Source organism: Thalia democratica, chromosome 2, assembly GCF_965202585.1.
Source record: "Thalia democratica chromosome 2, ktThaDemo2.hap1.1, whole genome shotgun sequence".
NCBI lineage: Eukaryota > Metazoa > Chordata > Thaliacea > Salpida > Salpidae > Thalia > Thalia democratica.
Genome location: NC_139166.1, coordinates 44,903,683 through 44,930,333, shown reverse-complemented (window position 1 = coordinate 44,930,333; position 26,651 = coordinate 44,903,683). Strand labels below are relative to the sequence as shown.

Genomic DNA, 26,651 nt, shown 5'->3' with positions numbered 1-26,651 from the left:
TTGCTGTTAAAATGTTTAATGTTATTTTTTACAATTTTAGAATTAAAGAAATATCTTTTAGTTTGTTAATACATAAAAATATTTTAGTTTATAATAGCTGTTTTTTTTTTAAACTGAAGCTTTTTGTTTTTTTCTATAATCTCTTAGGTTTTATGCTTTTAAGGTTTATCGCAGGGTTTCCCAGTTTTTTTTTTCAAAAGGCCACTTTTAAAGAAATAAAAAAAGCTATGGCCCCCTCCAAAAAGATTTCTCAAAAAACTACCATTAAAACTGCTTAAGACCTTTTTTTGCTCTTCATCATGAACTCCAGAATATCTAGTGTAAGTATATCTAGAGTAAGTTTTAAGTTATGGCCTTGTGACACTCCCCCTTTTACAGCTTGTGGCCCCCTAAATTTCCAAAATTTTTCTATAATATCCAGTATAAGTTTCAAAACTACCGTAGAAAAAGGCCTAAGACTTTTTTTTTTTTGCTTTTCATCATCAACTCCAGAATATCTAGTGTAAGTTTCAATTTATGACCCCCCCTCCCCCTTTGGCCCCTTTGCTGGTCATGGCCCCCTAGATTTCTGTAATAGCCCCCAAGGGAGCTACTTGGCCCAGTTTGGGAAACCCTGGTTTATCGCTATAAAAATGCAAAATGATAATAAACTGTGATAAATTTATAAAACCCAAAAAGTTACTATTATAACCTAATTACTTTTGATTTTTGAAATGTATTCAGTAAACAAAGTTTCGTTTAAGAGCTCGTCAGTACATTAAATGTAGGATTCTGAAAAAAAAAAAACATACAAAACTTATGGAATAAATTTTTGATAATTTTGCATAAAGGTTTAAAAGTTTTAATGTACAAAGAAATTTTACTAAACACGATAAAACAATCAACAATCAAAAGTTTTTGTTACCTGGTGTATAGAATACCTTTCAGTCATCGACCAACCCACCAAAAATATATTTGTTCAGCTTTAAGACTATAAAATCGGTAATTTAATATTTATGACATTCTCCTTATAAACTTAGTATTTTGTGTTGATTTATAAGTAGGATTCAAACTAAGTTTTTTGAATTCAGCTTAAAACATGTAAAAGAATCTAAAAAAAAAAAACACTTAGTCCTTGCTTCTTTTACATCTTTTTTGTTTAGATGATTTTAAATTAAAGATCACTTTAGTTATTATTTAGTTATGATAAATTATTCAGTCAGAAAAAAAAGTAATAAATTTTACTTGTACCTTTTAAAAAAGTATCTATTTAAAATTATTACAACTAATATTAGTTTTCTGGTTGTTTTAAGTATTAAAAGATGTATTTTGACAAAAATTTATACCAGGGTTTTCCAACTTCATTTCAATAAACACCCCCTTTGAAAAAAAATCGTTTGTTAGATATCACACGTTAAATAGTTAATTACCTTTTTACTTTTCACCGCCTAACCAATTAACGTCTCTATTTTGGGGAAACCTAGTTCAAACGTAATGTATATATTCAAGAATTCTATTTGAATAAAACTTTAATTAAGTTAAATGACAATTCAAATTCAGACAACTCAAATTCTGATTATTCAAATTCTTAAAAAAAATATATCTCAAAAAGTGATATAAACTTGAAAAAAAACATGTAGATCTTATTAAAATCTACAAGCCACTTTTTATTTTTTGCAAAATCTTAAATATTTTTTAAGATAATTAAAATTACTAAAAATAACTATGTGTTTTACTTTATTTAAGCCATATCTCAAAAAATATTTGATGTTTTACAAAAAGAAAAAACGGCTTTTTGATATTATTAGGACCTACATATGTATTTTTTATATTTGACAAATATACATTACTTAATTAGTTGTGACCCTTTTTTTTTTTTAATTTGAATTGTCCGAATTTGAATAGTCGGGCACCCCTTTAACTGTAACAGAAGATCTCTAATGGAGTGAATTTTTTTTATCCTAGAACTCTTTAGATATAGTATTTATCTTTATCACCTTGAACTTAAGTTGAGAACCTAAGAAGTTTTTAAGTAAAGTAAAAAAGTCAATAAAACTAAGAGTATTTAAATTTCTTTAATTCAGTTGAAAGCCAAATGTAGAATAGTATCACATAAACACACTTAAGTTTTTAGCATAAGTTAAACTGATCTAAAATTGTACTTTTATCTTTATGTATTAAAAAGGTTAAAAATAGCTTATAACAACAGTAAACTTAGAATAGTAGCAGTTCTATTTTAAAAGCATACTAACAAATCTATAAAATAGGTTTTATTTACTTTTATCTGTTTAAGATTTAAATTTACACAAAATAATTGCGTTAATCGATTGTCATTTTTAAAAAATTATACTAAGTTCATAAAAACAAACTGCTTTGGTATGACTCCGACATTTCGCTATCAACTGTGAAAATAGATTCAGAAATTGTTGCTGCCATTTGATTAGCAAAACCACTTGTTTTCTTCATGTGAAGTTTACTGAGTACAGGTTGAGAGTTTGGAAAACGTTCATGTCCTCTGTCTTTTCTGTATAGAACTCTTGAGCAGGATTTTGGTGTTGTTTTATTATCTACCGGTAAACTACTCATAGTTCTTGTACTAAAAACAGCATGCAAAGTTATATTTATAAAATTATAGATTTAAAGCTTTATGTTACGTCAAAATAGTAAAGTACTGAAATATATATTTGTTGAAATTCTTGTACGATACTGCGTATTTAATGAATTCATAAATTACAAAAACTTTTTTAGATTAACTGATTAAATTTTTAGCTTACTTTTTATAAGTAAATAAATTATAACCGAAAAAGAATGTTATAATATAATTTTAAAAGAGAAAAAGATGAATAACTTTAATGTTAAATATTGACACTAAAATGTTTTGTTTATAGTTTTTTTGTAAATAGAAACTTTTTTTTTAAACATTTTGAAAAGTAAAACTAACTAAATTTTTAATATTTTTATTCTCAGAATATTTTTAAAGATATCAAATAGTAATAAACAAATACCTTGAGGATAATAATTAGTAAAGCACTTAAATAAATGTTGTTAGTCAAATTGTTTATCATTAGTTAGATTGAGATAAAACTCGGCTTCTAGGTTAACCAAATAAAAGCAAAACTCAGAAGAATAAAAACCATAGTAAAAAAATAAACATAAAAGAAGAAGTTAAACAAAAAAATCAAACCAGATCAAAAAATAAAATTAGAAAATTTACTAAACTGTTTATTTTGTGGCAAGTAGATTATGTATAAAGTATTTTAAGTCTGCAATTTTACAAAAGGTCTAAAGTAAACTATTTATTCGCTTCAGTTAGACATATACTTACTTTATCTTACAAAAGCAAAATTTCTTTGAAGGTAAATAATAAACTTGATTTTAATTCTTTTTACTCGAAATAGCGGTTTATTGTTTTATGGTAACAAGTTAATAAGATATTAAACTAAGAGAATAATCACATTCTAGATATGTGGCTCTCAAAATCAGTAACCATGCGCAGTATTGTGCATATAATTTATTTTTCGAGAAAAAAGTTTTCAGTAATTTGTATAATATATATTTTTTATAGTTTTCGAAAAGTTAAAGTTTGTGTAATATGAAGAAATAAAGATAACTAAAGCAGTTTAAAAGTAGTTTTTGTAACAGAAAAGCTATGATACACAATCTCTTTTTTTTTTTCAGTGACCTACTGTGCTGAGCTTTAGAAAGTTTGAGAATGGTCTAGTCTCGGTTATAAAAGTAACAAAGTTTAAAAGAATACTTTTAATTCTACTTCAGTATACAGTTTTACAAAAGTAGTAGTCAACCCTTTAACACTAGTCACATAAGATACGGTTTGTTGTTTTGGGGCAGAAAAAATAAATTAGAATCAATGAATGTACTTATTCCCGGGTCACGGCTATTAAAACTTTGAAAATTGAATTTTCAGCGGTTCAAAGTCTGATAATTCTTATTCATTTTAAATTATACTTGTTAAAATATTTTTTTACAATTGTTTTTTCTACTCTAATCTTATTAATTAAACCTACAGGATTAAAATATTTTTTTTGAAGATTAAAATATTTTTTGAGATACGGTTGAAAGAAATATTAAAACTTACTAAAAATGGCTATTTTTTATAAATATGAGTTTTTCTACTTGAAAAGACTTTTTTTTCCTGTTATAATTAGTAAGATATAATTATAATCTTATTAATTAGACCTACATGAGTTTTTTATTTATTTTAAAACATTTTAACTTTTTTATAAGAATTTATATTTTCAGGCTTTAAATAATTGTTATGCAAAAGTGTCTTCGCGCAAAAGTTACCCATTACCGTATTTTTTAGCTTAGAAAAACATTTGCAATCAAGTTAATTTGAGATTTTTGTAATAAATTCTTCTTATATGTGCTCTTAATTCAATTGTGAGTAAACAGTAATGTAGAAAAAGTTCAAAAACAAGTTACAGTCTAAAAAATTGTTTTACTTTAAAAAATATTTTTCTCAAAGTAAAGATGACTTTCAAAAGACTTTTCCTAATAAATATGACCCGTCACTAGTATGACCCCTGGGTTAATATTTAAAATTATGCGTAAAATTTTTACAAAGCAAAATAAGTATCTAACACTTTTTAACAATCTATGAAGACTAGATTATGACGTAAACTTGATCTCATTTTAGAAAATTTCTAACAAGTAAAAAAAAGATAAAAATAAAACCCAGCAATTACAATTCATACAATGAATAGGTTTTATTTTGATCGGCACGAAAATGCTCACCAATTAAAAGCAGAAAATGAAAAGTTAATGATGGAAATTAACAGGCTATCAAACGTCCCAAAAAAACCAAGCACAAGCAGTTTCAGTAGTAAAACTCCAAATTTTAGCGATCTTTTAAAAGATCTTTCAATTTGTAATTCTAAAACTAAAAGTTTATGGAGTAAAGATGAAAAAAGTGAAGGTTTGTACTTACCTCTCTCTAACCTTTAAATTTCATATTTGTAGTATAATACTAAGATATACTAAGATATATTTAGCAATAAACTTGACAAAATAAAATTAGGTAATACTCGCCGAACATAATTTCTTGCCAAAGTATAAATTTTTGGTTTATTTTACAATTTATGAAGTTATATAAACTTAGTCTATGAGAGTTCTTGAATTCAAACTGAAAATTTTACATACTTTTGTATTTTATAAGGTAAAATTAAAAGCATCATAAAAATAGTTTATATATTATTTAAAAACATTAAATTGTCTTTTTCATTTTATACTCCTTTCAAAGAAAATAGTTTTTTTTATTTTACAGTAGTTAAATTTTTGATAAAGTCTGTTGAAATAGCTCGTATAAAGCTTTATTGTTTGTTTTTTATAGTTAAATAATTTTTTTTAGTTTTGGAAAGAGGACCAGCTTTCATAAAAACTAGAAAATTTTGTTTAAAAAGTTTGAAATACTTTAGAATAATCAAAAATAAATAGTAGTTTTGAGTAAACTACATTATGCATGTAAAAATACTTCTGACCTTAGCAAAAATTCATTCGTTTAGTAATCATGAAAGTTATTTAAACTAAACATGATTTAATATGAAAAAGTTCAAGAATTTCTCACTTTCAAAAATTTATGACGAGAAGTATTATTATAAATTGAAATTAAGTATAATAGGTATATTAACTTTGCTTTGAATAAAAAACAGTTTATACAAACCAAGCGAGCAGTTTATCGTCACTTCGTAATGTGATTTCTTCAAAAGTGAACTCCAATGAGTTCTGTGACAAAAATGCAGGTGACCAGCCTTGCCCGGAGTACAAAAGTACGAAAACTCAGAGAAATGTCCCACCCTTTGAAGGATTTTACAACAACAATGTGAAGTTACAGGGCAATAACAACACAAGGTAGTAGGTGTTAATTAAACTAAATCAGTAATGCATTGATCATATGTAGATAAGAATGATTAATAAGAAAACAAGTTAAAAAAGTATTTTACTCAAAAGCTTAGAAAATAAAACCGAACTTAAAAAATCTTTTTCATTCGTAATCAAAGATTATGTTTTCATTACAAACTATGTTAATTGTTACTGTTTTCTTTTTTTAATTTGAATTTTATTGATTAGAAAAGACACGTTATATTAGTTCTTTATGTTATCAAAAGTGCAATGTTTTTAATGCAAATACTATTAAAATTCTAGTTAGTATAATACCAGATTAAAAAAATATAAAAACACTCATTAAACCGATCCATGAAATAATTTTTGCTGATTAAAAACTGTGATTAATAATATTTTCTAAACTAAATATTGGAAAAGATTGTTATGATATATTTACTTTTATTGATTAGAGTACAATGCGATGTCTATTTTTAAAATTGCATTGTAGATATACAATTGTAATTTGACTCCAAAAACAGATACTTATTCTATTTTAAACTAAAAATCATAAAATCATCTGTAGTTTAATGTAAAATTACTAGCACTAAGTATTACAACTTATGTACAATATAAAAGTTAAAAACTATTTCAAAGATAACTTAATAAATCTGAAATAAGAAACTTTTTTAGATCAGAACTTATTGCCAAGGAAAAACGAAGAATGGACGAAAGATTAATTGGAGAAATAGCTTTTCAATTAGACAAGCGCATTCTTCACAATGTATTTTCAACTCACAAACGGTTGTATGGATTTAACGTCCGTAACATGAGTGAAAAAATAGACGAGTATACCAGAGATTTTGCTTCTGGTGCTGTTGAGATAGAAAAAAGGGAAAACTTGCGTGCTAAGCGTGATGCAACCATTACGTTCTTGAGTAGGGCTGCTCATTATGACATAAAAAAGCACGCTCTCATGTGTGAGAAGCTCATAAATAGGTATTTTTGGTTTCTTATATTGATGTAATGTAGTTGTATGATTTAAACTCCTCACTCATTAGTTAATAGGAGCTATATACATTGTTTTATATTTATGATACCAAAAAAATTCTCGTACTGCTTACTAAGTTTCAACGTTTAACAAGTTTTATCAGAACAACATTCGTTTATAGTTTATTGAACGATAAAAAAAAAACGCTCAAAATGTTTGGTCCTAAGACCTGGTGCACGAAAAAACCTTTTGGTTACTGAGTCACCACGGATATCTTTTAAAGTCTTGTCCAGGACGTCTTGTACGTACATCTTTTACCATTTAAAATACAATAAAAAGAAAGCGTTAAAACTGTGTATAAACAAAACATAGTTACTTGTTAGTATGGCATTTTTAAGTATGTTTTAGATATAATAATACTTAAGTAGAAGCTTATATTATAATAAACGTTCTACAAAGGATGCGCCATGCTTGAAAAAGCAATACAAAGTATTTCAGATAAAAAATTACAACTTTAAACTAAAATAACAGAATTTGAATGTAAAAACCGCTAGATTGTTAAAATAAATTCTCGTATACCAAACTTATATATCAAATTATATATTTCTTAAATTTTAAATACTAGACCTATTGTAATTTTTAAACTCTTAATGTTTTGTAAAGACCTTTTCAGTAGTAAGTAAAATAACAATTTATTAATAGTGAATATGTACTACTTTTCTAGGCTTTGTTTGGCTTAGACTTAAAAATAAAAAGCTTATAAAAAATACTAACGAGGTTTTATATACTATTCCAATTGAAGAAAATTTTCTGTAAAGTTTAAAGAATATATGTTTGTAAAATTTGAAAACAAAATATCTTAATCATCTTTATACAAGCTTTTGATTTTTTAAAGTTTCGTTTTAAGTTGTATTCAGAAAGTTTAAAAACCTTTTAGGAAATTGTATCAAAATACGTATCTGGAAAAAATTTTACTTATGCTTAAAGTTTTAATGTATAAAGTTTTTTATCATGTATTTCTTATAGATTTGGAGTACTAAGATTAGGATCAACAAGAAGTAAAGAAGAATATAGAAGTGTAATGACTGAAAAGTATTTAAAATCTGCTATAATGAGTACCATAGAGCCAGAATCTACGTATGACACATTGATTATATTAAACTCTTTATTGGCTTTTGCAAAGCTTGATGGAAAATCATTATTTCTATGGTAATAATAAAATATACTAAACAAAGTTAAAATTTTAGTGTTATTCTTTATACGTTCATTATTATTCTTTAGTTTTAAAAGCTTAATTACATTACTTAGTTACTAAACTTTTCTTTAACTAAAATGAAAACTTACTAAAAATTACTTTCAACAACTTCCTTTCGTGAAGGAACTTACAATTGCAACAATACTTAAATTGTTCTATATTTATATAGTTCTAACTAAGTTAAAAGTAGTCGTTTTAAATTAGATATAGAACAGAAACTTAAAAAAAAGTTCAAAACTCAAACTGAAACAATAAAGACTTAACTAAATAGTAGAATTATAAATCTTTTTTTTGTGTAATTAATAACCTAGATTTATAAATTTAAATAAGTATAAACTAAGTTTTTATCCAGTATAAAAGAATCGAACATTCTATTAAGATGCTGAAACAGTTGTATTTCTTAACACAATTCAAGTTTTTACTAGATGTTCAGCTATAAATAGACTATTTTTTTCATTGAGTTCGTAGTTGCAAGCAATGCTGTTAGCTTTTGATTAGTTGTTGATATGATTCTGAATAAGTTAAAAAGATGCTCATCATTCTAGTTTCTAAATGACTAGAAGTCGGACCTATAGAGATTGTTGCACCGCACCATTTAAAAGTGGCGCTAGTTGCTAAGTATTTAGTATTTTACTCTTGAGCTAATCCTTTGTACAGAAAGCAGACTTCTAAGTGTTCTTTAAATCTTTAGGATTTAAGCCTAATTTTTTATATTAAGAGATATTTTTTGTTTTCATTTGCTTGTAAAAAAATATAAGTTGTTAGTTTATCATTTTTAATAGAAAAAAAAAAGCCTTGGACGGTTTTTTCTCTAATACTTATTTTAATGACTTAAAATAAATAGTACAACGCAAGGACCAGCTATAACTATAAATTAAGTTAATAATGATTTTGCTTAGAATAGTAAAAAATTATCAAATCTTTAATCCTTTGCATACTTACTAGCTAGTTAAGTACAATCATAAATTAAGTTTAAAATTTTCTAGGTATTATCAAATCAGTTAAAACATTAAGTTTTCAATTAAACTTCATATCAAGGTTTTGATTTTAAAAAATGTTCATAAAATAGTTTTATGTTATAAAGTTTTACAATAAATTAACTAAAAATAAATCTTTGTAATAAATTTAAGGTAAGAAACGTATATCAGTTATATAGACATATATTTAAACTAGCTATAGGTAAGTACACAATTTAGTTATTTTTTTTTACTAAAAGCTGATTTAAATACTTCTAAATTAAAAGTTTTCTATAGGTATTGTTAGAAAAAAGTATGTACACGTACTTTTGATTTAACCTAAAATGTATTGTAGTTCATGTTTTATAACTAAGTTGTTTATTTCTTTGTGATTTATAAAAATAGGTTTTACTAAAATAACTTTTCAAGTTTTTAAATTTCCTTATAGTAAATTATTAAACTTTTTTACTTTGTTATCAAGAACTATTAAAACTAGTACATTTCTAAAAATTTAGAAATCTCTGAGTTTTGTTACCTATTGTGTAAGTGTTATTAATGTTTATATTTTTAAGTGTGTTTTACTCAACTGTTTTTTACAAACACTGTTTTAATTGGATTATAACTCTGAACCAGCTCCGATTAAAAAAGGTGCATAAAAGCTCGTTTTTTCCATAAATTAAGAGCTTTTTTGCTATTTAAAATTGCACTAAGAAAATAGTTTGTTTTAAACTTGGAAACTTGAGTCAATTTAATTTTTAAATTTAAATAATTAACAGGAAAGTTAATAAGCAAGCAACTTTTTTAATACTGTAATACTTATACAAAATAACATACTCGAGCTTTTTACTCGTTGATGTGAAGATTATTTATTTTTCTTATGTATTTATTGTAAAAAAGTTGGAGATTCACAAACTAGAATCAAACAAAACTTAGCTGTTTAATTTCTTTTTAAAGCAATTCTTTTATTTTAATGAACATCAAAAGACATAAAATTAAGTTTTAAAAATAATCTTTATTTTTGATATAATCTAAGAAAACATCTTCGAAAGTCTATAAAGCCTACGCTTGGACTTTCGTGTGTCGTGAGATAAGCTCGAATTAACATAAGGTTTAATCATATCAATTCCATCATCAATTCAGATCACAAGCTTGTGGTACAAGCTAATATCCGGGTTTCGTTCTCAAATAAGCTCGTAAGTCAGTTTCAAACGAAAAATGATGATCAAAGTTATATGATCAAACCTTTATGTTAAATCGAGCTTCTTTAAAGTATCCACCTTAAGCTTAAGGTTTACCTTCAAATAATACAAAAAACAAAGTATTATTATTGTGTTGCAATCAATCTTGCTAAAAGTTTTCATTTTTATCACTTACATTAATCAGAGATATACTCCATAAACATTTAACAATAAAATAAGTATTGCTATAAACAAAAACTATTTATACAAAACCACATTGCTAACAAAGTTTTCCCATGAGTTTGAGCATTTGTTTTTATTCAACTGCATATCAAAGCAATTTATTTTATCTGCAAACGGCAATTTTAGGGTAGCTCTTAAAAAAAGGTCGTATGTTTCTTATACAACGATTAAAACAACGAGTCTAAAGCTTGTTCTCAAACAGACTTTAGTACGTCTGAAGTTAATAATATGTTCAGTCAATTTTATGTCATCAGATTTTCAAAATTAATTACTTTCGAAAACAAATATAACTGATTAAAACGCTTACTTACTTTTAAAAACGTTTTGATGCAGTTAATGTCTTTTAATCTGTATTTTATTCAAAAAAGTAGAAAGTCAATAGGTTCTGAGAATTCTCATAAAACTACAACTTTGATTGCTAAGAAATAATTTAAGAGAACTATTACTGAAAATATGTTTTAATAACTTTTGTTTATTTTTTGTTCTAATTAAGTATAAATTTCTTAAGTCCTTGTATCAACGATTGTGCAACTGATTATTTATACGTTCCACATAAAAGACTCTAACTATGTCCACTCATAGAGTAGTTTTACATCGTTCAGAATCGTTGATGCTTCATTTTTTCATTCCAACAAAACATAAATTAAGAACAGAGTTTGACTTTGAAGTTTTGTATTAATTACTTGCTACTAGTTTAACGTACTTTTTATGTTTAGTTCAAGCTTTATAGTTTTTACAGTTTCTTCAAATTAGTGTAAGTCTACGATAAAGAGAACAAACATAGTAATTAAAACTAGCAATTAAATAAGTAATGTAGAACTGCAACTAGTTTGTATTTTAAACATTATGTAAATCAACATCTACAATTAATAATTTAAACAAGTGTCAGTTCTTACGAATGGGGTGGCACAGATTTTATTTGTTTGGTAATAGAACACTTTTTATTGTTGCTTTCAGTTAAAAAACTTAAAAATGATGTAAGTGTCTATTTAAATGTTAAAGAATTTGTTTATATTAATGTAAGTAAGTGTTGAAAAAAATAAATTAAATTAACAATAAAGTTTTTAGTCATTTATCTCTACTTTAATTTCTATTTACAAAAAAAATGTTTCATAATCAGCTTTGAGTTTAATGAGCGTTGTTGAGCTGACAAGTATAGTAAAAAATCAAAATTTAAAAACATTTAAGTAGTTTAGAAGATATTGAATATTAACAAAAACTTGAATACAACACAAACAACTGGTATTTTAAATACAAGTTCTAAAAAAGTTTGAACAAATTAATGTTTAAATTTGCTAGTTGTTAGTAGATATCAACCAATTGTTAAAGTTTTAAAACAAAAACTAATTATAAGTTTGAAGAACCAAAAAACCCTATCTAGATAATAAAGTGTTAGATAATAACTACTAAATAAAACTTGATTACTTAAACTGTTTCGTTAAAAAAAAAGTTTTATTATTGAAATTATAATTATAATGAAACTAGCTATGAAACTTTTACTCGTTTTAGCATTATTATTATTATATCTTCAAAATAAAGTATAAACTGTCCTGGACAAGATATTAAAAGGTATCCGTGGTGCACGACTCGATAACCGAAAGGTTCTTCGTGCACCAGGTCCTAGGCCAAAATATTTTGAGCGTTTTTTATCGTTCAATAAACTATAGCATAGTATAGATCAATTTTAATTTAAAGAAAACGATGAAATGACACTATATTGATATCATAGTCGAATACTTGAAATGACATAGTTAGTTTTTATTAAACAATAAGAATTAAAGAAAATCGAACATAAAATAGAAAAAAAAACAAAGTAAAAGACGTGCCGGAATCTGCTTTTTTAAATTGCGTTATTAAATTTGCTTAATTTATTTGAACTTAATTTGTTTACAATACTATTATTTTCAATAGAAAACTTTATGCAAAAATTTTTCTTTTGAAAACAAGCTTTTAAAAACTAAAAAACTATTTTGACATCATAAAGAAACTTTAATACTCATTTGATTTAAGCTGTTTCCAAACAGAGCGCAGCACAAAAGTAGTGATTTACCAGATCCACAAAATTAGGATCCAGCCGGATCAAAATCCTGCAGTTATTTTCAATTTTTCCGAAATATCTTGTGAAAATTTTTAATTTTTTTTTCAAAAATTCAAATTTCTAAGAAATATTTTTTCTATTTTGCTCTTCATCATAAACTTTAGACTTTTTCTAGTGTTAGTCTTTAAAACAAAAAAAAATAGGCACTCGTAGAAAAGTTTTTAAAGTTTTTTTTTAATTAGAATGAAACTACTTATAATTAATAAACTACTAAAACTTTAAATTTCAAAAGAGTATATTTACATAACTTATAAAATATCAGGTTTAGAAAAAAATACAGTAAAAAATTCCTTCAAAAGTCAAATTTATCATAAAAAATTATAAAAAATGTTAGGATTTAATTAGAGTTTGACATAAATGTTCATTTATAAGTTTTAAAAAGTCTATGAACCATAAAAGTTAAGTTGTATTTAATGAAATGTGTTGAAAAATATAATCTTTAATCAGGTATAAAAAAAATAATTTGATTTTTTAATACATGATATTTCAGTACAAATAACATTTCGTAGTTCCTAGTTAATCTAATGTAGGAGATTATAAAACGTAAACAAGTTCTACAAATTATTAAAACATTTATAACTTGTTTTGTAGTAGATGTTAAATTCTAGAATTATAGCTTAAACCAAATACATACAGAGGTCTTTTTAAGGGTTTAACATCCATTAAAAATTATGCTATATAACCCTTTTGAAAATAGTTTTATTCAACTTTTCACAAAAATTGTATATTTTTGTTGAAAAGGAGGTATATACTTAAGTTTGTTTCATTGGTTGTTCCTTTAGATTAGTTAAATTTAAATATTTAGATTCTTTCCGATAAAATTTAAGTAGTTAGAGCTAGATTTTTTATTGTTTGACTTCAAAAGCATAAAAATCAATAAAAAAATGTAAACGAAAATGCTTTAACTGCCTTCTAATCAATAATTCATTGAAGTTAAAACAAACCAAAAAAAGGTTATACTTTAAGTCTTATGACAAATTTTGAGTGCCAGTGTCTAAAGTGTATACCGACCTGATTAAGATATTGAGATGTTAATAAAATATTATTAATAAACAAATAAATTTGTTTTTAATATTTGATTGTGTTAGGGCGTTTCTGCAACAGGTAGAATATCATTCATAGGAAAAAAGAAATCGATTTTTGAGATGAAAAAAGCTTAGCGCTGTTCCCGTGAAGGCAAAATTTATTTTTCTAATGTTTTTTTTATTATATTTTTAGAAACAATAATTTAAAAAAAAGCTACATTGATGTTTAAAGTTTTATTTTCAGAATATGTTTTATTAGTTTATTTTATTTACAATAGTAGAAGTTTGCAAAATTTATACACATAATTCATAACTATTTGTTTTAACATCAAAGCAGTAGTTAAAATAAATAAAATGCTTAAAAAGAATTGGAAAAGTTTTTTGACAATTTTATTTCTTGCTTTTAACTTTTCAAATAAAGTCTTCAGCCAGTTTGTCTTTAAAAGTAAGGAAACAGAACTAAAGAAACCTGCTTTAGAATTAGATGTTCCCGAATCCGGGCTTAAATACAAAAAGGTATAGTTGCTTTTATAAAAAAAAACAACGATAGCTTTTTTTTAGCTTAAACTTTGTTTAAGTATTTTAAGCATGTTTACGATATAAAATATATTATTTTTCTAATTTGACTTTAAGAAATAAACATAATAAAAAAATATATAATATAATAAAAACTAACAGTATAAACACATAAAAAGTATAAAAGTTGTGTAAAACTTGTGTTGTATATTCAATTAAGTTAATAAAAAACTTTGGATATTGATTATAAAAAAAAATAATAAACATATAAGTAAATAGTTTTTAGCAACTTTTTATTATCATATTAAAAAAGTATGTAAAAAATAAAATTGTATTTTTTAATTAAGGCTGTGTGTTTAACTAGCGTTGTCAGATATGAAGTAGTTTTAGATTTAGATCAACAACTACTCATTCTTAATTACTATATGGATAGTCTTTCTTTGAAATAATAGACTTAATGAAAATAATAAAACTTATTTTTTTTAGATATTTGCTTCAACAAGAAAAGAAATTAAACATGATACATCAAAAAACAAAGAATATGTTAAAAAGCCGAACTTGTGTTTGTATAGACACTGTGGCACTGGAGAAAAATGTCAAATTTCTGAAAATACTGGTAGAGCTATTTGTGTTTGCAAAAGACATTGTAAGCCAGTAGATCAGGTGTCTATAAATTTAAGTTTTAGCTTTTATATTTTTAAGTTAGTTTTGTACTAATTCTTTGTTATTAAATGCATTTTGTCAAATGATATTTTGATTTAAAATTAGTACGTAAACAAGAACGATAAATATATTTAAAAATATATATAAGTTATAACTTTTTTTAGCCAGTGTGTGGTACAAATGAAAAGTTTTATCGAAATCATTGTGAAATGCACCGAGACTCATGTTTAAAAAAAGTTGACATCCAAAATGCAAAACACTACGACTGTTTTTACAAACGTAGCTAAGTTCTTAAACTTGTTTGTAGATAAAAACAAAGTTTAAAATACTTAGACATTCAGCAAAAAGTATTAAGCTTAAACCATTGTTTAATTGGTTGAATTAATTTTATTTTCTAACTACACAGGTTATCAGTGTAGCAAAGAAGACTTTACAAAAAATGTTCTTGAGACACTTATCCGTACCAAGCAGACGAAAGAAGATATTTACCTCGATAGTAGTTTGGAGGAAGAAGATGACGTTTATACTGATGATGAACGAGAGGACTTGATAAAAAGTGTTTTTAAGGATCTTGACGTCGATAACGACAAGCTGATTGGTAACAAAGATATATATGAGGTAATATAAATTTATTTCTTTTTATCTAAAGTATTTCTATTAATTTTTAATTTAAATTTTACCATTTTTTTCTGATTATAGTCAAAGCTCATTCAATGTTAAAACATTTGAGTTTAATGAATTACTATTTCTTGTTAGTTTTTCGACTCAAAATATTGATTATTTACGGAATTTTAAGCAGACTGTTACTATACATAAAAATAAAATTTTATACAAACATTAATAATCAGTTACAACAAACTTTTACAGTTTTACGAAAAGTTTTCAATTTCTTTTAAACTATAGCAATAACAAGTCAAAACTTTTTTTAAGTAATAAGAATGTTAAAATTTACTTTTATATTAACAAATATAACATTTTTTATATCTGCATAAAAGTTTAAAGCAACTAATATAAAAAAACTAAACACATAAAATGTTTATGTTAACTAAATCTAGTTTTTTATATATCACGAGACCGATGATTTTGATATTTTTTTACGTTGAGAAAAAGTGCATTTGCTCAATACTACAACAGTTTGATTAACAATAAACTAACAAAACAATATTATCAGATTTCAAAAAGTTTAGACTTGCAAGCATCCTATAGTATTGACTTGTTCGATCCACCATGTACATTATTTCATCTGATTAATCTGCATGACAGTGGAAAAGACCATTCAGTAAACATCATAGAGTTTTTTGCAGCTTATAGTACGTTAATTATCAAAAATAAGTTAAAAAATTAGTTTAATTTTCAGTTTACTCAATAACTAGCTGAAGCGTTTAAATTTTTAAGAATTGTATTTTCATTATAATCACTATATATCATTTTTACGAAAATTAACGATTTAAAATACTGTTAAAGAAATTTCAATATAATCGATTATTCACATATATTAAAACGTTTCAATAAATTTTAAAGATATCACAACATTGCAACTTGAGCAACCGTATAAAAGCGTAGAAGTTATAAAAGGCGGAAATCCAACAATAAAATGCGATATTGAAGGTGACGAAAATCCAGTTTGGAGACGACTAGATAGACTAATTCAACCTAAACCTGAATTACAAGTTATTAACGGTTATAAAGTATATTAAGCTTGATTTTAATTTCGATAAAGTTAAAAATAATTTTGAAACAAAAAATAATTAGTATAAAATGATTTGTGTTTTTAGAAAAAAAGTGTATAAATCATATAAAAACTATATTTCTTTTATACTAAAATATTTCAGAAAATCTGCAAAATAATTTTTTAGTGATTATTATATAAATTATTTTTTATCTTAATTCCTTACAAATAATCGTTTTAACACTAGATTCAGAATTTTAAAATATGAGAGACTTCTTCTGAACTTTAAGTTTATATTAGTTAGAACACATATGATTAGATTTCTAAAAATGAAGACTACTTTATACCAAAAAGTTTTAGCTACTATTAAAAATATTTCTAAATTTTTATAGGTACAAGGTAGATGGTTGAGAATTACATCTGTTGCACTGGATCATATTGGAAACTACTCGTGCAATGCCAGAAGACATGGCAACTTAAAACAAATAATTTCATTAAACGTTATGACTAAGCCTTCAGTGGAGGTTTAACACTTTTAAATATTTTAAATGAAAAAAGTATAATAGAGTAAGTAGTAATTCAAAAGTGTTGGCGACTTATATACATTAATGAACTTCTTTAAAAAGTTTGAAAACTTTATGTGTTTTAAATATTGATTTTGAAAAATAAAAAAAACAAAGGAGATTGTTTAGAGTAACTAAAAAACCTTTTTTATTAAATTAATGTGCTTATAAGAAATATGCAAATATTTAAATAATATAAATGTTAAAGTTTTAAAGTTTATCTCAAGAAATTAAATTTTATACAATAGATAATATGAACTTACTACGTTAATAAATTGATAAAAATCCTAATAATTTCAATCCATTTGTCATAAAAATTTAATTTTAGTCTTTATGTCAAACAGATGTTCTAGCTTTTTATTAGTATGAAGAGTTAAAAAAAATTTAATTGAATTTTTGTTTTTTCTATATACTATAAAAAAAATAAGCTTACGGTGTAAGAAATACAGCTCGCTTTAAGATAGAACAATGATGATGTTTATGTATAAAGTTAAACATACTTTGATTGTATAAGATAGAAAAAAAAAACATTTTTATTTATTTAAGAGGTATAAAATACTTTTAAGTTTACGGTATGACTATACTTGCTTACCGTGAAAAGCAAAGCTATGGCAAGAATAATTTGTTTTAAATTGCTTTTTTTAATGTAACTTAAGCGTAAGTTTTTGAAAAACTTAAAGAATGAAGCCACATTTCAGCTTATGAAATATGCATGTAAGTCGAACTGTTTCTCTGTATTTTTGAAAAGCAAACTTACTTTCGATGTAGACATACCATACTTAAAGCAGATTTTTGAATTTTTTAGAAAGTATTTAAATTCTATTAAACCCATTGTGATGAAAAAATATTTATACACTAGAATTAAAAAAAAAACTGTATGTTTACTTAAATCAGTTTTTTTTTTTCAAAAAATTTATAAATGATTCAAATAATATAACATTTAAAACACAAAAGTTGCTTTCTAAAAAGGATTTTTGTCGATTTGAATATTAGGAACAAAAGTTAAACTAAAGCAAATACCAGGTTTATCAAGCTTCCAACAGATGCATGCTAGGTGAGAGTTACAGCTTTAAATGCCACGTTACAAGTAAGCCTACTCCATCAAGAATATATTGGTTGAAAGATGACAAGATTGTAGATACTAACGATGACGATTCCAAATACCTTGTCCTTGGTAGGTTTTTTAAATAGCTTCAGTTATGAAAAATCTAAGGGAGTTTTAAAACCTTTTAAAATAAAGGCTCTGAACTCACTTATTAAGTTTTTTAACTTCAAACTCAAAAGATTATTTCAGTAGCTAAACAGTTTCAGAAAAAAATGATTAAATGCTAATGCTTGCTTAACGTAACCATCTCGTAAAAAAATCAAACTACCTAACTGGTATTAAAAATGTTAAACCATGCGAAGTATGAACTCTGGTATAATTTTAAATCTTAAAATCAAAACAAAAATTACTAAATGGTTTTGCAAAACAGCAAATCATTAAAATAAACGATGTCATTAATCTTTATTTAGTATTTAAATTGAAAATATGATTAAGACATTTAACGAACAGACGGTGGTAGATCACTTCATATAAACGAAGCAACCTTAGAAGATGGCGGAAGTTTCACTTGTGTAGCAGTGAATCCGGCCGGCGAATCTAAGATGATGGTTGACTTAATAATTACTGACCAAATAACAAGTATGAAAACTGGTGAGATATGAAACACTGAAAAATATTTAATTTCTTGTGTTGAGATTAAGCAATTCAAAAATCTAAAACAAAAATGTTCATTATAAATCAATTAGCTGTGTAAGTCTGAATTGTTTATAAAATAATCATGCTTTGTGCAAAACTGATCCGTCTTCACATATAACAATAACATGTCTTGTACTTGTTCTAAAGTTGCGTCATAATGAACTATATTACTTATTTTTCAATTTAATAAAAGCTTAGGGGTGTAAGAGTTTTTCAAACAAAATTATTAATGGTTCTAATTCTAAAAAAAATCAAAATATAAGCTATAAGCAATTTTTAATACAGTATAGAAACTTTGTTTAACTGTTAAGATTTAGTAGTGTTTGTAAAAAACTTCCGATACAAATATAAAGACCACAAATTTTACCTTGTTAATTTTGTTTGAAAAAAAATTTCAATCTTTTTTACTTGAAAAGCTATAGAAGTATATAAACAAGCTTTTTTGAATAAATGTCATTTAGAGAGGCTTTCTGTATTTTTTTTAAGTACCGATGTACAACAGTAACAAAATTATTTGGATTCGTTATTGCAGTTGTTTCATTACCTTTTAAATAAAAGCTAAATAATCAGTCAATTAAAAAATATTATTCAGAACATAACCTTTTAGAAAAGCAATAAGTTGGGTCATTGGATTTAACTTTTTAAACTATAAATACGAGACACAAACATTCTTTTAGTAACAATAAATACATATTTAAAAGTACGTTTTTTTAAGTTCATTTGGAAGTAAAACGACAACTTTTTTTATGAGATAGAAAATTCTAGCTTTAACCAAAAAATATTTCAAATAGGACTTTAGTTTTTCTAACAAAAACTGATTTTGCGAAACTAAATAAAAAGTGTATGTCTTTATTTATCGTTTGTTTAACAAAGATACTGATTAACTAGATTTCATTCAAAAGCTTTACCCTGTGGTCTTTACAATATGCACATTGCCCGAAAATTTTAGGGTGCAAAGAAAAAAAATAAAAATTATTTAATTGTATAAATTCTAGCCATATAATTGAAAACTAAGCCAAGTTAAGCTCTGATAATCTAATTTGCGTTTTTATTTGTTAAATGTTTAATTAACTTGATGTAGGGATCGGCAGGAATTTTGTAGTCACGGACCAAGTTAGAAAAATATAAATCTTCATTTCCCCAGTCTTATTTTAGTTGTAAAAGGACCTTTTTTTACTCATCATTCAATCATGTGATCAATGTGCTCATGCGTTGATTACCTCGAAGACTACGGATTTATTATTTAAACACATATATATTTAGTTATATTTTGAATTGATTTAACCTAACCAAGTTTACTAACACTTTTGATTTAATCAAATAGTTTTAAACGTAACATGATGTATTAAATATAACTGTTATGTATTGTTTCTAAGATGTAACATATAAACAAGTAATAGATAATATATTTAATTTTGTATCAGATTATTCTTTTGATTTGTACGACTCTCCTTCGTTTTATCTTTTCCATCAAAACGGAATATCTTCACTTGAACCTCAAAGTTGTTTTTTAACGTCTCTCATTTCTGCCAACGATCCTGTTCCCGGTTTATTAAGACAAGTAAGTTTTTTAACATTAAAACTATTACTAAATAAAATTAATTGTATATAGAAGTTAACAGAGTTTTATGAAACTTGATAATGTGCTTGTTAGATGTGTTAGAATTAGCTTTAGCGTAATACCGTTTATAATTTTTGCTAAAAATAGTAAATAAATAAAGATGTGCAAATTGATTACATTATTTACAACCAGGTTTCGGTGACAAAAAATTGCGACCGCTAAAATTAGTACTAAATTAACTAAAAACAAACGTTTGCATATAAAATATGAAAAAGTGTAAGTATTAATGAAAATATTTTTCTAAAAGAATAAAGTAGACTTTATACATTACATATAAGTAAATTTGACTAAAAAAATGTTTATAAAAGTAATTTAAAACATTGCAATCGGTACTTGTTCATTAATATGGGTCTGTTAAATCGTTTTATGTTTACATGTTTTAATAATAAATTACTTTTACAAAAAATAAAAGAACAGTTTAGACTGTTTAAAATTTCGTTGATATAAATATTTCAATTTAGAAAGTTATCTGGTAAAAGCAACTTATGTTATATTTTAGTGCTTTGTGATAAATTTACACGTTAAACAAAACTGTTACAACCACAGTGATGTTTAAATTGTACAAACCCAAATATAATCTACGAAACAGAACAAGTTGTGCGACAAAAACAGCAATAACGAAAGAACTTGTTCTTGGAGCACTTCAGTGAAAGCAGGCAGTCGTAACTTGTATGTCGGACAACCGACAGAAAACCGAGTGATCGTGTTAGACACGAAGTCTCAATCTATAGACGAAGTGATTGCCACTGATTTGTACCCCACTACTCTCGCTTATCATAAAGACCTTGATGAGGTGAGTTGTTTTGTCTAGCCACCATATAAAGATAAATTTTAGGGACGTTTTAAAGTAGCGGTATGTTTTTGTAGTTATTTATTTCAAAAATATAAAAATTAATATCATTGAAAACTGTTAATTGGCATTGCGTACACTTTCAAAATATACACTTTTAAAACGTTCAAATTTAAAGTACAGCTAATTAAAAAAACAACAGAGAAGAAAATGTCTGACCAAAAATCTAAGATAGTGAGATCTCAGAGTTATATTTTACACTTTTGTTTATGACACATTAAAAAAATGTTTTATATAGAAAACAATGAAGTTTCACTTAAGAATTCTGTTTATCTAAATTCTAAATGCTTAAAGATAAACATTGAATTCTGTAATCTCATTGAGGAAAAAAATATTTATTAGTCTTAAACAAGTTACTTAGTTCGTAAAAATAACTTTTTTCACTTAAAAACTATTTTGTAGCATAATTTTGTAATATGCAATTTTTCATGTAGAGTTGTAAAATTTCAAAAATCTTGCAACAGTTTTTATAAAGTATATAAAATAATTAAAAAAAATGTTGGTTTTACTTAAGTATTTTTTTGTTTTAAAGCTGTAGAAGATTTAAAGTAGTAAAAAAATTTAAATTTAAAGGTGTACGTTATATGCAAAGACGAATTCGCAGGGAAGCCACTGACAATTTTATTAGTTATTCATTCTGCTTCAATATCTGGATTTCATTCTGCGTCAAGGATCGTTCCGTCATTTAACTCTGTCTCTTTAACGAGCTTTGATTTATCGCCCGAACAAACGGAAGTAGAAGATAAACAAAATTACTTAAGTCAAAGTTTTCGGCATGAGGATTCAAAGTACTTTGACCCAAATATCAATTATGCATTTCTAGTAGACAAAAACGGAAAGGTTAAAATTAAATGATTTGGGTAATATTACTTTCTTTTCTAATGTTATAAACTTCATGACTTCGTTAAATTTTTATTATTAATTTGTTTAACCAACAATAAGAGACTGAAGTTATTTTAGGTAAATTTAGTTTATGAAAAAGGTATTTGTTTTAAAATAACTAGCTGATCCTAAATAAATAATTATTAAAATAAAAACCATGTGAAAATTTATTAAATTTTTATACAAAATATATTTGCGTTTTATTCAAATTTTAAAATTCTTAGCTAGTTAAAAAACGTTTAGAGAAAATTCGTTACTAACTCATTTCATTTTCTACCTTTAAGTGATTCATAAAAAAATATTAGTTTGAATAACTGTTGCTTATATTTTAAAACTGCTTTCATTTTTGTTATGAAAATCAAAAAAATACATGTAAATTATGTATCTGAAATAGAAACTGAGGAAACTAAACTTGAATTCTCCTCACTTCGATGTGGAGGAAATAGCTGACTTATCATCTTATAACTTTACCATTGAGAAAATTTTCTTCCGGCCAATAGGTGGATACATTGATGTCGTCTGTACTAACGACCAGGGAGATGTTGTTGAGAATTTATCAATCGATTATTTAAGCGGGGTTTTAGTAGAAGTTACGAGTGAATCAGGTTGAATTAAAAATGCAAAAGATAATCAATGTTTTTAAAATCTTAAGAAAAAAATATTTGTTAAATGTAGATATTTATTTTAGATTTAGTTTAAGACTAATAACCAAAAGACTAATAACAATTGAGAATTGATTTACTAATAGTTCTTAAAGTTAGTTCGAATTAAATTTAAAGCTACAATATTTAAAAATAAAGGTAATGATTTTTACGATGATCAATATTTGAGCAAAGATGGAGATTTTTTGGCTCGAGTCAGTCATGTTACAGGGTCGGCAACAATTTTCAGTATTGATATTTGTGGAAAAATCAAACTCGAAGTTGTAAGTTTTGTTAACATATTTATAGTTAAATTAGTGTTATTTTAAAATTACTACTACTACAAAAAAGAAACTAATAAGTTTTAATTAAGTTATTAAGTAAACTTTAGAAAAATATATTTCATGTCATTGTTTTATATTTGTTTATCATACTAAAAACTCAAATTTATAGTTATTAGCTTCGTCGTAATTAATGCTTTAAAGTTCTCTTTTGTTTTAACTACTTGTGAAATTAAGCATAAAACTAAGAAAAAAACCGCTAACTACTAGATGTTTTTTTAAGTACATTTATAAAAAACACTTTTTTAACTTTTAATGAATTATTTTAAGTGCATAGTATTACTAAACTTTGTTGAACAATAAAGAAAAATTCAAAATATTTGGTCCAATGACCTGGTGCACGAAAAACCTTTCGGTTATCGAGTCGTACACCACAGATACCTTAAATGTTTTGTCCAGGACTGTGTCAGGCGAACGTGATTACTACATTCAGTACTGCATTAATAATAAAATAGTTTAATAAAAACTTTAAATTGTATTATCAATTTACTTGCGTTTTTTTAAATTAAAACCATAAATACTATTTTTATAATATCGATATAAAAAAAAACTATAACCTTTTTTTTTGTTTTTAACAGTAGTATTTAATTTATTGTAGTTTATCTATTAAGTTAAGCAAAAACTTCTTTATTGACATATGATATAGTAAATAAGTTAACTTAAACAAAAATTATTATGTAATAGGCAACTTTTTTTTTATTAACGATTGTTTTAATTAAAGTAGGTGTCAAGTTATAAAAGCAGATACAATGTACTTTATATTCTTACAAAAAAACTGGTCGCTAGGCTTTATAAAATTCCTTATGTAAATGTTTAATTTTTATAACTTTTATATTTTTTTTAGTGATTAAAAGTTAAATTAAATTTCAAACATGTTGTTTATTAAATATTTAGGCAATAAGAATTAGTTTTTCGGTCACACAAGTTATATTTAGAAAAGTACCTTCAGATGTTGGAATGGATACTATTGTGCATTTTATATCTTCACAAAATGGTTAAAAAAAATTTAATAAAATATTTTTAATGAGTCAATTGTTGAGTAACAAAACTTTAATTTAAAGTTTCTGTACAATTTTTTTATTAAATATTTAAATAAATAATATTATTTTTTTGTTTTGAAGAGTTTTGTTTTGTAATATTTATTGTCTCTATTTTTAATTGTTTTATAGTTTATAAATATTTATTAGTATTAATATCATTTGATAAAACGTAATCAAGTATTCTATAGCTTAATTTTTTTTAAACGTAAAATGTGATTTTGATTTTTAGTAACTCCTAACAAAACACAGAATCGGGATACTGTTCTAGACTTACATTATTATAAAAAATGTAGGGAGTCAAAGAATAAGATAAATTTCATATTAAATGTTTAAATTGATTTACTATTTAAATTTTTGGCTAAGGCAACTGATATTATATTTAATTTATATTTCACAATTCGAGCCTACTTTAATTTGTTGTTTTTATTGTATAAATTAAAACGATTTTTGAAAATATTATTGAAAATAAAAACATAAAAGAGAAAAGCTATATTGTTAAGTAAGGTAGGACTTTATTGTTTATTAATTTATAGTGCTATAGCTTTGTTTTATTGTTATAAGATCACCTGTATAGTTCATAAATAATAAAATCTATATTGAAAATTTATTATTTTAGACAGTGCAGTTTTTCTACTTGTATATAAATCAATTTTCTAGTTCTTTAATTTCTTAGCAGACATTTACATTATATAAAAACTAAATTTTCACTGTTATAAAACTTTTCAGCTAAGTTTAACAAAAGAAAGTAGTCTTTTTACTAACAAAATTTAAAAGCTAAATTTGTTTAAAAAGTTCATGCCGTCTTACAGCTGTTTAAAGTTTAGAGAAGTTTTCTCTTAAAGCCAGTTTTAGATTTTTTAGCAATATTTAAAAAAGTATTATTATGTTAAGATTAATTATAATTATGTTATAATTGTTAAGCGGAACAATTCTCATACCAAAATCACTGTTTAATTTTTACAGGAGCAATAGTCACAGTTTCAATGGAAACTCAAAGTATGGAAACAATTGATGCAAACTTACAACACTTCGACAACGAGACTATCTTGACAAGATTCAATTTTGAAAATAAGCAACTAATAACACCTAGCAGATGGTTATCAACGCTTTTAACATAATTGTTTTAAAATAAATACAAGTTCTTACTTGTTGTTTTCTAGGTACGAACGTTTTATTGCAACGGCCGGAGACAAAGGTATAAGCATCTATGACGTAACTCTTCAAGAAGTCACGTGTCGAAACGAGGAAATAAAAAATTTACATTTAGTTTCTTGGGTTGATATTGGCGTTTAGAAACTAAAAAATAAAGATATTTATATATCTTTTTACAAACATTTCATATATCTTTTTTTTTAATCTTAAATTTATAGTTTTTATACTGCATACTTTTAAAAAGTTGAGTTTTACTAGTTTAAACTTGTTTTAAAGTTTTATTACGGTAAAACTTATACTATTTTTATATAAGATATTCTAATAAAGTATAAAGCTTTATTTTGCAACGCTTTCTTAAAGTTAATAAAATGATAATGAATACTTTGACAAATCTTAGTTTTAAATAAAACCTTGCAATTTTTTTTCTACCTTAAGCTTTAAATTGAAAGTGTATTTTGTAAAAAGTTAAGTTAATAAACTGTGTCTGCTTTTTACAAAATAGTTCTACAATTTTAGTTTTAAAAACAAATGTTTAAAGTAAAAAAACTGGTAAGAAATTATCAAAACGAAAATAAAAATTATTGAGAGTTTGATAACTAAGTAAAAATTCGGTAAATTAATTCAAAGTAAATTTTGAAAAAACTTTTAAAATTCATGAAGTTTTTACAAAAACTAAAAATCATAAAAAAAAACGCTTCATTAACAGTAGGATTTAATACTTTTGTTAAAAACTTTGGAACTGCATGCAAATTTTCATACGATTCAAGGTTTAGTTTTACACCTAAAATGAACAGCTTGTAAATAACTTTATAGTTTTACTTTGTCAAAAAATTCAAATTTTATCAAAACAGTTAAAAAAAACACTATGGTTCTTCTAAAGTCTTGCTTATTCTATTTATGCTTGAGTATAAATATAGATTTCAAAGATTTCTTTGTTTAATGGTTGACTTTTAAAACACCTCTACAAAACTTAAATCGAAAGAAATTATGTTTTAAAATATTTAATCTTTAATGTATTTTTTTTTTGCATTAACAAAGATAAGTCTTATTTATTAATTTAATTGTACTTCATAGTACAGAATATATGTCAAAAATATTAATTTAAAGTTTTATATAAACCATTAGTCATTCTTCATTTAAAAAAAATTTATTAGAAAAAAACTTATGTCGTATAATTCAAATTTCTACTCATCAGGTAGTAAATTGGTATTAGTTTTTTACGAATCTTCAAAAACAAAATACTTCTTACTTATAATTTATAGGTTGTATTTTAACCTAAAAAAAACATCTATCTATGAACTTTTCTAATAGAAAAAAAACTAAAATTTTGCTTTTTAGTTAAAATTTTTAGTGCGGTTTTAAATTAAAAAAACATTAATTAAGTATCAAATAGCTAAAACAACTTAAAT

At 24.7% G+C, this 26,651-nt stretch overlaps 2 protein-coding genes across 2 annotated transcripts; both read left to right on the top strand.

Moving 5' to 3' along the window:
* The first annotated feature begins 4,695 nt into the window (after positions 1-4,695).
* On the top strand, positions 4,696-8,021 carry LOC145828606 (uncharacterized). The gene is made up of 4 exons (XM_082936362.1): positions 4,696-4,915; positions 5,649-5,847; positions 6,511-6,816; positions 7,835-8,021. The coding sequence occupies exons 1-4, from the start codon at positions 4,696-4,698 to the stop codon at positions 8,019-8,021; spliced, it is 912 nt and encodes a 303-aa protein (XP_082792488.1).
* A 5,896-nt stretch (positions 8,022-13,917) lies between these two features.
* LOC145829641 (follistatin-related protein 5-like) lies at positions 13,918-25,436 on the top strand. The gene is made up of 17 exons (XM_082937493.1): positions 13,918-14,079; positions 14,566-14,742; positions 14,907-15,021; positions 15,149-15,360; positions 15,914-16,052; positions 16,264-16,412; positions 16,804-16,935; positions 17,998-18,148; positions 18,530-18,670; positions 20,140-20,276; positions 20,926-21,129; positions 21,760-22,026; positions 22,463-22,673; positions 22,869-22,993; positions 23,945-24,044; positions 25,054-25,186; positions 25,251-25,436. Exons 1-17 carry the CDS (start codon positions 13,918-13,920, stop codon positions 25,381-25,383), a joined length of 2,688 nt encoding a protein of 895 aa, XP_082793619.1. The 3' UTR covers positions 25,384-25,436.
* The last annotated feature ends 1,215 nt before the right edge of the window (positions 25,437-26,651 follow it).